Source organism: Gloeophyllum trabeum (genome assembly GCF_000344685.1).
Source record: "Gloeophyllum trabeum ATCC 11539 unplaced genomic scaffold GLOTRscaffold_00001, whole genome shotgun sequence".
In the NCBI taxonomy this organism is placed as follows: domain Eukaryota; kingdom Fungi; phylum Basidiomycota; class Agaricomycetes; order Gloeophyllales; family Gloeophyllaceae; genus Gloeophyllum; species Gloeophyllum trabeum.
In genome coordinates this window covers 980,223-990,644 of record NW_006920410.1, presented here as the reverse complement: position 1 = coordinate 990,644, position 10,422 = coordinate 980,223, and the positions used below count along the sequence as shown (strand labels likewise).

Genomic DNA, 10,422 nt, shown 5'->3' with positions numbered 1-10,422 from the left:
CCGTGGGGCACGTGCAGAGGCTGTTCTACAGAGTTGCGCCTTGAAACTCTGGAAGTGGATGACTTCCCGTAAGCCAAAATCCTAGATTTCGCAGTTCTAAACGCCATCAGCGTACCTGGTCACACTCGCTGCCACGGTGAAATGGAAAAATAGAACTGTTCCTCCCATCCGTAATGCCAGACCAACGCTCGACGACTGCAAGTCACGACCATGAGGTCGCTTTCCATTTATGGCGAGCGGATCGCTCAATTTAGCAGGTGCTGATGGCAGGTTTGATACGCGGACCTCAACCGAGGCTAAGCGAGCGTTTAGAGTCGTCTGGAGATTTGGAAAGGGGGGTCGACCCCCCCTGCTAGATTTAAAGTTTAGAGACGGTTTTTGCTCGACGAGCCTCATCAAAACTTGGTCTAAGCGAGAGCGTGACAAGACGGCATCTCGGCTTGATGCGTTTAGAGATTTAGAACTGCTCAAAACGCATTCTAAATGCTTACGGGAAGTCATCCAGTGGTCGTGATGGCCGTGCGACATCACCATAGCGTCCATGGCCATGGACCTCCTCGACTTGCAGTGATCGTTCGGCATCGTAAACATTTGTTACTCGACTCTGTGGCGCTGGCCATTCTCACGTACATAGTTGTCATACATTCGAGCGGCTGCAACGTATACATACTCTGGCAGTAGTGGATAAGTTGACAAGTAACTACCACCTAGTGAGGAGACAACGACGCTCGCCTAGTATAACACCAGAACCCCTTCCAGGTCACTACTCAGTTGTGGACATTATTCAATGCTCTGTCCACAACATTTAACATTCCCAAGACCTTCTCTTCATTGAGTCTCCTCCCTATAATCTGAAGACTGACTGGGGCATTATCATATATCTCAGGATCCCACTGAGAGTTCACAAATCTCTCTACATCATTGCGAGGGACTTGGGGTAAAGTGATGTCGGCAGAAACGTCTGGTGGAGAATACTGGCTTGCACGGTGATGGGCAACAGGATATACAGCGGCAGGATAATCTGCCAGGTTCCAATACGACGTATAACCCCACCATCTGGTAGTATCGTGAGGTGGTGCTAGAGTGGCCGCTGCGGGGCTGATAACTGCATCCACATGTCTACCCGTAGTGGTCTGCGATTTCGTACCGTTCCAATGCGCGGCAACCCTGCATCGGAATGTCTCCCTCTCGACGTTCAGCCGGAAGGTCTCCCGAACAGTGAAAGGCTTTCCGCCATTAGGAACTTGATTCAGGATCCATTCGGTTTGGGGCACCATCGGGTCATTGATCTGAAGCTCTCTATATTCTTCACCGCCATCGAGGAAATATAATTTCACCTAAGTTCCATAGTCTTATCAGCATTCCTGACGCCACCACCTTGACAGGCGACTCACAATTAGATCCCATGCCGCTTGATGATCCAGAGGGACCCAGTTGATGACTTCATGACCAGCGGCTAGCAGGGCCCGCTTCGTTCTCTGTAGAGCATCAAGAATTGGTGGATGCGGTTTCACAACGCCATCGTCCCATAAGATCGCAAAGCAGAGCCTCTGAGGGATATCAGCTCCATCAACAACGGTCTGCTTCCACGGTATCTCCAGGAGCGGGGGCTCAATCAACCATGGTTCGTACTGTAGCATCGTGCGGCAGAACAGAGCCAGATCACGAGCGGATCTAGCAAGAGGCCCGAGGACGCCGATGATTGCCTCCATGCCATCGTGAGGACCCCTTAGTCCGGCGTGAGGGATCCGGGCTACTGAAGCTTTAAACCCATATAGACCCATGTACGCAGCAGGGACGCGCTACTCAGCTCTCAGCACAATACTTGGTGCAGACGCGCTTGACCACTCACGATACTACCACCGATATCAGTTCCGAGACCTAGAGGACTGCCGTGCAGTGCTATCAGAGCGCTCTCTCCTCCGCTACTCCCGCCAGGGGTGAGCGTTCGATTGTATGGATTTACGGTCCGACCGAAAACATTATTATTGGTCTCCAGGGACTAGGGAACACGGTCAGCATTCCCACATTCGAGCATTGCACAGACTGTCCTTATTCACTAACTAGTAGCGTCTGCGGGTTTGCCGTCTTCACGTAAAGCACAGCGCCAGCTTTCCGCAGAATTTCCACCGTCACCGCGTCCTTGGTTGCTACGGTATTATAGGCCCAAGCGATATACCCAGTTGAAGTGTCATGCCCTTTAACGTTGATATGATCTTTGATTGACACTGGTAAGCCATGCAGGGGCCCTGAGACCTGCCCGGTCTCGTCCATATGTCTGTCAAGTTCAGCCGCTCGGGCTATAGCATCGTCGAAGAAGACCTCGGTTAGACAGTTAGTCAGCGCCTGGCTAATCGTCGCTACATGACAGTGCTATTATGCCATTCAGCCCTGATCGAGAGGATCATGTCTACGGGGAGAGACGTACAGCTTTGATGACTTCTGTAGCAGTGTAGCGGCGAGAGGCAAGGCGCTCGACTAGAGACGTAGCATCGCAGTGCACAATCTCCTTCTCTCGTTCGGTGAGGTGAGCCTGGAGTACCTGAGACACATCTTTGATATGCTCAGGCACGTCCTCCTTCAGACACCATTGTGCATTTCGCCCCAGCAGTGCGTCCCGGTCTCTGATCTTGCGAGCGCGTATTTCTGGCCAGGAAATACAGTCGACGACACGGGCGGATACTCCCTGTCGGCCCTTGCCACAGTCGTCGGTACGGAAAACCATGAGGGGCGTGCTTCCGGACCGACAGGACTGTTGTGAGGTGCTCACAGCTTCAGGCTATGCCACCTTTATACGACCGGTGCTGTGTTAATCATGAGGCATCACAACCCTGATCATATACCCGTGCATTTCAATGAGATCTATATCAGAAGAGACTCACAGCGTCTGAACTCGTGCTACTAAACCGAAGTACACGTTCATAAGGGACCGGTCCTTTTCACAGCCTTTGTGTAGGCGCTGTGAATATGAACGATTTTCATGGTCCGCGAAAGCAGGTGCAAGACCCGCAATGACCTGGAAGGTCTCAAGGTGCCGATCGATAAGAATATACAACCTTTTCATATGCTGCTTCGTTGGGGAGATTCGGCTCGAGGTCGCAAATGGGGAAAGACGCCCGTTATTTATCGAGTTAAATAGCTATGCAGCAGGTCGGCCAATGAAAGCTGGCAGCTTTGCTTCTATCTCAGCCTCCACTAGTCTACCAAGCTCCTTGCCCTGATCAGTTCCGCACGTATCGCGAATCCGGTCAAAATCATTACCGAAGTCTCTATCAAGGGCCGGACTAACCTCATGTTTCTTGATAATCGTAGGAATCGAGTGTATTTTCCAAGGATCTCCTCGGAACCGGTTGGATGGGGTCTTCCATCTAGTACGCTTCTGGTCAAGTGTGTTGGTAAGTATGGAAGTCAAGGATGCCTACTCGGGTTTCTGGCCAACATAGACGATGAGGCCCGTGGGGCCACTGTCTTTATCGAACTCATCTCTAATGAGGCGCTCGACATCCCTGCAATCCTGGGTAATCGGGATAAATCACGGTCCGAGCGTGTCATAAGTTTTCGAACTCCTTACGGGACACCAAAGCTTGCCTTCCTCGTCACGCGACGAATAAAAGATCAAGAACTGCTCCGGGGCATGGAGGAGAGAGGCCGGGTCAACTGGACCTGAGGTCTCGTGCAGTGGCATGGGTGAATGTTCGCGGTGAAGAGGGATCCAAGAGGACGCTAGGCCAGAGCGTCATTAATATTGCAAATCAATAGAAAACGACATCTAGAGTGATATGTGGGTCATATGACGGAGACAGGAATGCAAAAATTTGGTTGCTGGACCACCAGGAACAGCTGCAATTTATACCTTCAGAGCGATCTTTTTATGACGCTACGCAGCTACCTCCTACTACTCTATCGCCCCTTCATTTCGCTCTTCCCGGAGCTTCTATTAATTTGGACCTGCACCGTACAGGGTCTTCCAGTCTTCGCGTCGCTAAGATTAGATGGCAACGAGGTGTCATCCATTGCCACGCCTCCCCGGCCTCCACGGGCTCGAGGGGCATGATTTGTACAAAGATAGGAAAGGGAAGCGTTAGTAATTACGGCAGGCGTAGACCCCCCTAAACCGTCCGCGGGCGAAGCAAAAAACACTACACTCCTATAGCGAATTAAGGAGGAGCAACAGTACAACTATCTTCAAGAATCAAAATACTACGCACTGCCAGCCTCGAGGTATGCTTAACCTAAAAGAACAGGTCCGTCCGAGCCAAAGCAAACTATGCACCCATGAAGATGTCCGATGTCAGAACAGGACCCGAAGACCCGATAAATCAAAGCAAGTCCAGAGCAGAGTGGAACGTCCGGTTATTAACAGTTGCCAGACGAGCATCCGCCGTACGAGCTAGCGGACGTCGAGCTGGCCATCGCAGAAGACGCGGTGGACTTGGCATCACCGCAAGAGCCGCCGGAGCAGCTGTTGGCAGACGAGGTCGCCTGACTGCACGAGCCGCCGGAGCAGCCCATGGCGGAGGAGCTGGCTTCACCGCACGAGCCGCCAGAGCAGCCCATGGCAGATGAAGAGCTCGCCTGTCCGCACGAGCCGCCGGAGCAGCCCTGGGTCGCCATGGCCATGCTGGAGGAGGGAGTGATGGTGGACGTGGTCGCGTACGTGTAGCCACCGCTGTTACCCATCGTCATCGTGTAGCTGCTCTTGCACTGGTTTCATGTCATCGTCAATGACAACTGTGCAACACGACAGCGTTACAGTTACTTACCGATTGCAAGCAAGAGGCGAGCTGGGTCTCCTGGACCGTCTGGGTAGCAGTCGCAGTCTCAGTCTGGGTGGCGGTCTGAGTCTGCGTCGCGGTGGACAGGTACGTCTGGGTCTGAGTGAACGTCATGTCCTTCACCAGCGTGGACGTGATAGTGTTGACTTGAGTCATAGTCTAACGAGCAGTAACTAGTCAGTAGGGTACGCAGCCTCAGCATGAGATGCCATACCTCATCCATAGTGACCGTCTGCTTCCAGACTGAAGTGATGGTGGTGGGCTGCACCATCGTCTTGAGCTCGGTAACAGTCATCTTATCAGTCTCGGTCTTGGTGGCCGTAGCAGTAGCCGTCGAGACTTGAGTGGACACGAGCGTCATCTTATCGGTCACAGTGGCGGTCTGAGTCTCCTCGACAGTCTTGGTCTGGATTGGAATGTAGACCATTAGTGGCAACCCTAGTCTGGATGGTAATCCCGCTTACGTTATCGATGACCTTCGTGCTGACCCAGACGCTGGTGTACGTCGTGGGCTGCACAATCGTCTTGAGCTCGGTCTTGGTGACGAAGTCAGTCTCGGTCTGCTTGACGGTCTGCGTCGCAGTGTCCGTCTTAGTGTTGGTCTGGGTATAAACGTTGACCTGCGTCTTGGTTTCCGTGGCGGTCAGGGTATGCTCCTGCGTCTTGGTCTTGTCGATGATTTCAGTGGAAACCCAGACACGCGTCGTGGGGACGAGCTCAGTGGAGGTCATGATCTCAGTTTTTGTTACCGACGCGGTGTCCGTCTTCGTCTGGACCTGGGTTTGAGTGTGTTCCATGGTTTGGGTCATGGTCACGGTGGTGGGTACGGTCATTGTCTGGATAGGATTGAATTTCGACTTGTACCGTCGCGTTAAAGAATGGACATACCTCGGTCATCGTCTTGGTCATGGTCTGCGTTTGAACCTGGGTCTGAACTTGCGTTTGGACTTGCGTTTGCGTAACCGCCATAGTCTTGGTCACTGCTTCGGTCATGGTCACGGTGACAGTGCTACCGCCGCCGTAACCATACCCGCCGCCACCACAGCTCCCTCCACTGTTGTTGATGATGATCGTCTCGTAGCATCCAGACGCCGACCACTACAGATACCCATCAATTGGGAAAATTCGGATGAAGCGCGGAAGTGGTCCTTACCCAGGACATGGGCTGGCAGGAGCCATCACCCATCTTCTGGTAGCCATACCCACAGCTGAGGCTCTTGTAACCGCCAGACATGAAGGAAGAGTACGGCATCATGGAATAGACGTCCATGGACGAGGAGGAAGCGGGAGGGGAGGTGTACATGGAAGCAGCCGCAGATGACGATGCGGACCCGGTGTAAGCGGGTTGCGAGGAGGAACCGTAGGCTGCTGCAGAGGATGATCCATACGATCCATAGGAGTCGGCGGAGGATGATCCGTAGGCTGCCGCAGATGAGGAGGCACTGGCAGCTGCTGAAGTCGAGGCAGGAGCAGACATCATGGGAACGGAGGAGAAGCCGTTCACCATCTGTGCGGCGGCAGCGCCGACAAGCGAGAGACCGATTGCAAGGGTAGCAGCCATTATGAAAGACAGTGGTAGTAAATGGGAGGAAGTGTACTAGTCGAGTCCTTGGGATCGGAAAGAGGCGTGAAGTGAAAACGAATGATAGCGGTCTACGCTGGGCGTCGAGTCGCTGTCTGGCAGCAAACAAGTAGCGGTGGGCGGGCTCGTCGAACGCAAGCGCTCTGCTGTGGAATGAGTACTGCCCAGCACCGACAATTTAGCGACTCACCGCCAAGAAAAAAGAGGGAGGCCGAAGACGAAAAAGACGGAGACGAAGGCGAAGGAGGGGGTAGGGAGAGAAAGGGATGTGAGGGTATTTGAGGAGCAGCCCTCGCAACAGATCAGCCCATCAAAGCTCCCACGGCTGCAGGACATCTCGGGGGAAGGATGATGGCAGTCCGGTAGTAAGCTGTCTCTAAGGTGACCCACGGCATTTCTGCACTGCCAGTCCCCTGCTCGTCCTGCGATTGGTCCAGTCCGCTGATTGGACCTTGCAGGCCTGTTTATTGCCCGGCCCTCCGGAGCACAATGCGGCGGAAAGGCCGCACGGCACAGTCCATTACAATGCCAAGCCTACGTGCGTAGTATCGAACCTATCTAGACTTCTACGCTGGTATCGACGACGACGGCACCGAAGTAGCCAATGGCGACTGGCTCCCCGCCGCCCGGCGCCCGAAGTCCCCATGTACGTCCAGCAGAATCTTGAGTGCATTTCGCGCACGTACTTTCGACATGTCTTCAGGTCGTGACGTGAGAAGACTTCCGACGGGTTGTGGCTGCTCCTTGCCGGGGTACTGCAAAATCAACGTTCATCAGTGTTCGCCACGTGGTCACAGCCATGGCCGGGTACTTACAGGCAAGAACTGCGAAAGAGTAACGAAATCATTACCCACGTCAGCCTTCCTATAGATAGGTGGACACTCACCTTGTGAAGATACTCATACGCCAGTAGAGTGAAGCCGAACTGCGGACTGCTTCGTAAAACACGCGCCGGACCGCCTTTGAAGAACGCGCGGAAACCCTCTTCCTGATCTGATCACCGACCGACCGAGCGCCCAGTCAGATCTGCACCCGTGCCGCCATTAATGCCATGAAATTACGAACATATTGTTGCGAAAGCATCAGCCATTCCTTTGTACGTCGTCTGGCCTTTCCTAGCTTCCACTTGCAGACGGGTCTTGACAACGTCTATGAAAGTGCATCAGTCTGTGCCCCCATTGATACTCCTGTCAATATACCTGCTGGAGTCGTGAAGTATGCGGCTGGCATACCCCTGTGATCCAAGAAAGATGATCCATCAGTCAATCAGGACATGCTATGCATACTTCGACACGTACGCGATAGCGGCGGAACTCAATGTCTCCATGAACGACAGCTGCTTGCCGTTATAACCTTCCTGAAAGACGTCCTTCTTCAAGTGCCAGTATGCGGGGAAATAGATTGCGGAGAACGGGATATCTCGTAGCAAGCAGGCGCTGGCTCCCTTGTACAGCCCGACAAGTCCCAGAGAGCGCACAATATGGACGGCACCTCTCGGCACAGCGCCCTCCGCTTTAGCGGCTTCTCCTTGAACTTGAAGCCGGATTTTTCTGAGAAACCGTCAGCCAGCTTCGTCAAGAGATACTCGCTACCTACACAATTTCCAGTGGGTTGGTGAATATCTGCAGACAACAGTTACACGGAGCTCTACAACGGCGAGGACTGCCACATACCACTTGACATCCTCCGGCCATACCACCAGCGAAGAGTTCCCAGACTAATTCAATACGGCCTGTCTCCGGGTCCTTTGCGCGACCACGGATGAGATCGTTCACAGTCAACTTGATCGCCTTCTCCGGCGCTACGCCCTGTCGGAGGATTAACACTGGATTCCCCGACCCAATCTGAGGCGATGTCTCACAATTAATTGCGGCCCCAGACCACGATAGAACCCTAATATGCCTTCATTCCGGAACACTTTCTGTACGCAGTCTAGACTGTTCTTATACAGGAGTTGACCAACTATTGTGCTCCGCTGGTTCTGCATACTGAAGAATCGAGATCAGCCAACTAGAATATATCGATACGATGATACTCACCGGGTCTACGGAATCATCGAAAGAAATCAGAGACGTCAACAGGATCCATCAAAGCACTGCGGACCATACCTTGACTAAGATAGGATAAGCATCAAGTTGCCTGTATAGCAGACAAAAGGGAACATACCAAGATCAATGGGATATACGATCGTGGCACCGAAAGCCCCAGCAACACCTGTAAGGTACGGGATCTCAATACTAGTAGAATAACCAACTCGAAATCACTGACCTCCTAAGCCGAAGTTGTAGATGCTATTGGCGATCTCATGCACAACCGTCATGGTAGTGCTCCGCGCGGCCTTCTCTTCTACCTCTTCCCGAGGTGCCCTCCACCGGGGGTCGAGCAGTTGGGCGAAGTCCACAAGTGCAAGCCGCGCAGTCGGGTTTCCGCGCCCCACAAAGTGGAAGATGATGGACGCTTCCATCGGAGTGAACAGCGAGTATCTAGAATTGGCGGCTGAGTAGTCTATGAAATCTGTTTGGCTTATGCGTCCGTCTTTAGACTTCGCCGTCGCTTCCCGGATGACGCTAAGACAGGACAATCAGCGGTGACAGTGGAAACATACGGACAATCCTTACCGCTCGACCATATCCATCTCTGAATTGTAAATGGAATATGTATATGTCGATTATTATTAGCAATGTTTTGAGTAGGCCCACCTCTAAGGACATTGTGGAATGCAACGACTTCCGAGTATGAAATGCGGCCACCAGGGCTAAGCGTGGTTAGGGTTGGGAGTCTCTCTATGACGGCGTCCGAGAGTTTGTGACCAGCGATTTCCTAGCCAAAGTCATAAACTTCAATCCGATGCTCCTTGAACGGCGCAAACGCACTAGGATGATCTGTTTAAAATGCTCAGGCCGAATGTATCCATCTTGATCTTTATCCAGGTATTTGAAGGCTTGTCGTAAACGCTCGCCTTGGAACCCCTTCATTAATTGTGTAAACTCCGTATCTGCCAAATTGTGAGCAGCCGAGCTCTTGCAAGGTGCGGGGCTCATGATACATACATCCTAGCACGTGTGTTCCATTTTTCTTGCCAAGGTATAATTTAACCCAGTCGCTGCGGGGGGTTCAATCGAGTGCATACGACCGCGCAAACGCTAACACCCACCAATCAAAGTCAAATGGAATAGAAGTGGACTCTACGTTTGCCATGAACACATTCTTGAATTCATTGAAGTCAATGGTTCCAGATCTATCACTGTACCAACCGTTCAGAACTCTTTCCTCCAGTCTGAATGGGAATACCACTCACACGTCAAAGTACTGGAAGGCTATCCAATAGTCCGCGTCCGGCCTCTTCAGCAGCGTCTCGAACACAACGAAGTCGTCCCAAGACACCAGCCCCCGCCTCGAGGAGTCAGCAACACGGAATAAGATAGCAAACTGGGCGCGTCCGATCTTGGACAAGTCCCCGGTCGGCGCGATGGCATTCACAAACTGGTCTCTATCCAGATAGCTAGACAGCAAAGCACCGCCAATTAAGGAGCGTCCCAAGAACAGAAAGACAAGACGAACTTCTTCCCATCTACGACCGTCTTTGCATTCGCCTCGAACGTCCGCCGCCATCGCTGCAGCTCCGATTCGCCGACGGTCACTACGTTCTTGACGCTGCTCCTGACCGTGCTAATCGCAGACGCGGCAGAGCCCGTGAACGAAGACGAAGAACCAGGGGCCGGCGACCCAGACTCTGAGTCGCAATGCGCCGTCGGGAAGATATTAGGCAACCTGAGAGAAACCATCCTATGGTCGTGTCGCGTGATGCTGGGTATAGCCGTATAAAAAGAGAGACAGGTGTTTGTTCCCGGAATATGTACGCTGGGTGCGCTGGCAGGTAGTTTTCCGGTAGGTTTCCGGGACACTACAGAGGCAGTCGGACGGGCAGGCCAGTGGCGGAGGGGAATAAAGAGCTGGTCCTCGACTGTCTGACGTTGCGGGGTATAACCTTGAAAGTGGAATGTTATATAATCGAAGTGATCGGGGCACCCCGGCTGCGTGCGGGGAATGCTAATGGAGTAGGAA

General features: G+C 52.9%; 4 protein-coding genes across 4 annotated transcripts; all 4 read right to left on the bottom strand.

The window, feature by feature from the left end:
- Positions 1-767: 767 nt before the first annotated feature.
- GLOTRDRAFT_118596 (acetamidase) lies at positions 768-2,725 on the bottom strand (the record flags this gene model as incomplete). The annotated part of the gene is made up of 5 exons (XM_007862517.1): positions 768-1,337; positions 1,395-1,802; positions 1,853-2,002; positions 2,065-2,373; positions 2,429-2,725. The coding sequence occupies 5 exons, from the start codon at positions 2,723-2,725 to the stop codon at positions 768-770; spliced, it is 1,734 nt and encodes a 577-aa protein (XP_007860708.1).
- A 414-nt stretch (positions 2,726-3,139) lies between these two features.
- GLOTRDRAFT_31613 (uncharacterized protein) lies at positions 3,140-3,685 on the bottom strand (the record flags this gene model as incomplete). Its single annotated transcript, XM_007862073.1, has 4 exons — positions 3,140-3,217; positions 3,290-3,368; positions 3,423-3,514; positions 3,572-3,685. 4 exons carry the CDS (start codon positions 3,683-3,685, stop codon positions 3,140-3,142), a joined length of 363 nt encoding a protein of 120 aa, XP_007860264.1.
- Positions 3,686-3,958: 273 nt separating this feature from the next.
- GLOTRDRAFT_97525 (uncharacterized protein) lies at positions 3,959-6,613 on the bottom strand. The gene is made up of 7 exons (XM_007863383.1): positions 6,548-6,613; positions 5,929-6,500; positions 5,664-5,873; positions 5,240-5,611; positions 4,990-5,181; positions 4,764-4,934; positions 3,959-4,704 (listed from the first exon to the last, which is right to left on the bottom strand). Exons 2-7 carry the CDS (start codon positions 6,334-6,336, stop codon positions 4,357-4,359), a joined length of 1,701 nt encoding a protein of 566 aa, XP_007861574.1. The 5' UTR covers positions 6,337-6,500; positions 6,548-6,613; the 3' UTR covers positions 3,959-4,356.
- Positions 6,614-6,727: 114 nt separating this feature from the next.
- GLOTRDRAFT_97523 (mitochondrial carrier) lies at positions 6,728-10,335 on the bottom strand. Its single transcript, XM_007862516.1, has 18 exons — positions 9,919-10,335; positions 9,656-9,859; positions 9,512-9,601; positions 9,408-9,460; positions 9,231-9,352; positions 9,057-9,177; positions 8,976-8,994; positions 8,626-8,924; positions 8,524-8,571; positions 8,397-8,401; positions 8,219-8,338; positions 8,031-8,165; positions 7,954-7,979; positions 7,656-7,907; positions 7,557-7,591; positions 7,423-7,506; positions 7,244-7,350; positions 6,728-7,112 (listed from the first exon to the last, which is right to left on the bottom strand). Exons 1-18 carry the CDS (start codon positions 10,140-10,142, stop codon positions 6,924-6,926), a joined length of 2,133 nt encoding a protein of 710 aa, XP_007860707.1. The 5' UTR covers positions 10,143-10,335; the 3' UTR covers positions 6,728-6,923.
- Positions 10,336-10,422: the final 87 nt, after the last annotated feature.

Bases quoted from the DNA above. Each gene is read 5' to 3' on its own strand.
- GLOTRDRAFT_97525 (XM_007863383.1), bottom strand. From the start codon at position 6,336: ATGGCTGCTACCCTTGCAATCGGTCTCTCGCTTGTCGGCGCTGCCGCC. The intron at 5,182-5,239 runs GTAAGCGGGATT...ATTCCAATCCAG, and splicing joins GCACGAAGGTCATCGATAAC to ACCAAGACTGTCGAGGAGAC. The intron at 4,935-4,989 runs GTATGGCATCTC...ACTGCTCGTTAG, and splicing joins AGACGGTCACTATGGATGAG to ACTATGACTCAAGTCAACAC.
- GLOTRDRAFT_97523 (XM_007862516.1), bottom strand. From the start codon at position 10,142: ATGGTTTCTCTCAGGTTGCCTAATATCTTCCCGACGGCGCATTGCGAC. The intron at 9,461-9,511 runs GTGGGTGTTAGC...AACCCCCCGCAG, and splicing joins ATTCCATTTGACTTTGATTG to CGACTGGGTTAAATTATACC. The intron at 7,507-7,556 runs GTATATTGACAG...GCACTTTCATAG, and splicing joins ATACTTCACGACTCCAGCAG to ACGTTGTCAAGACCCGTCTG.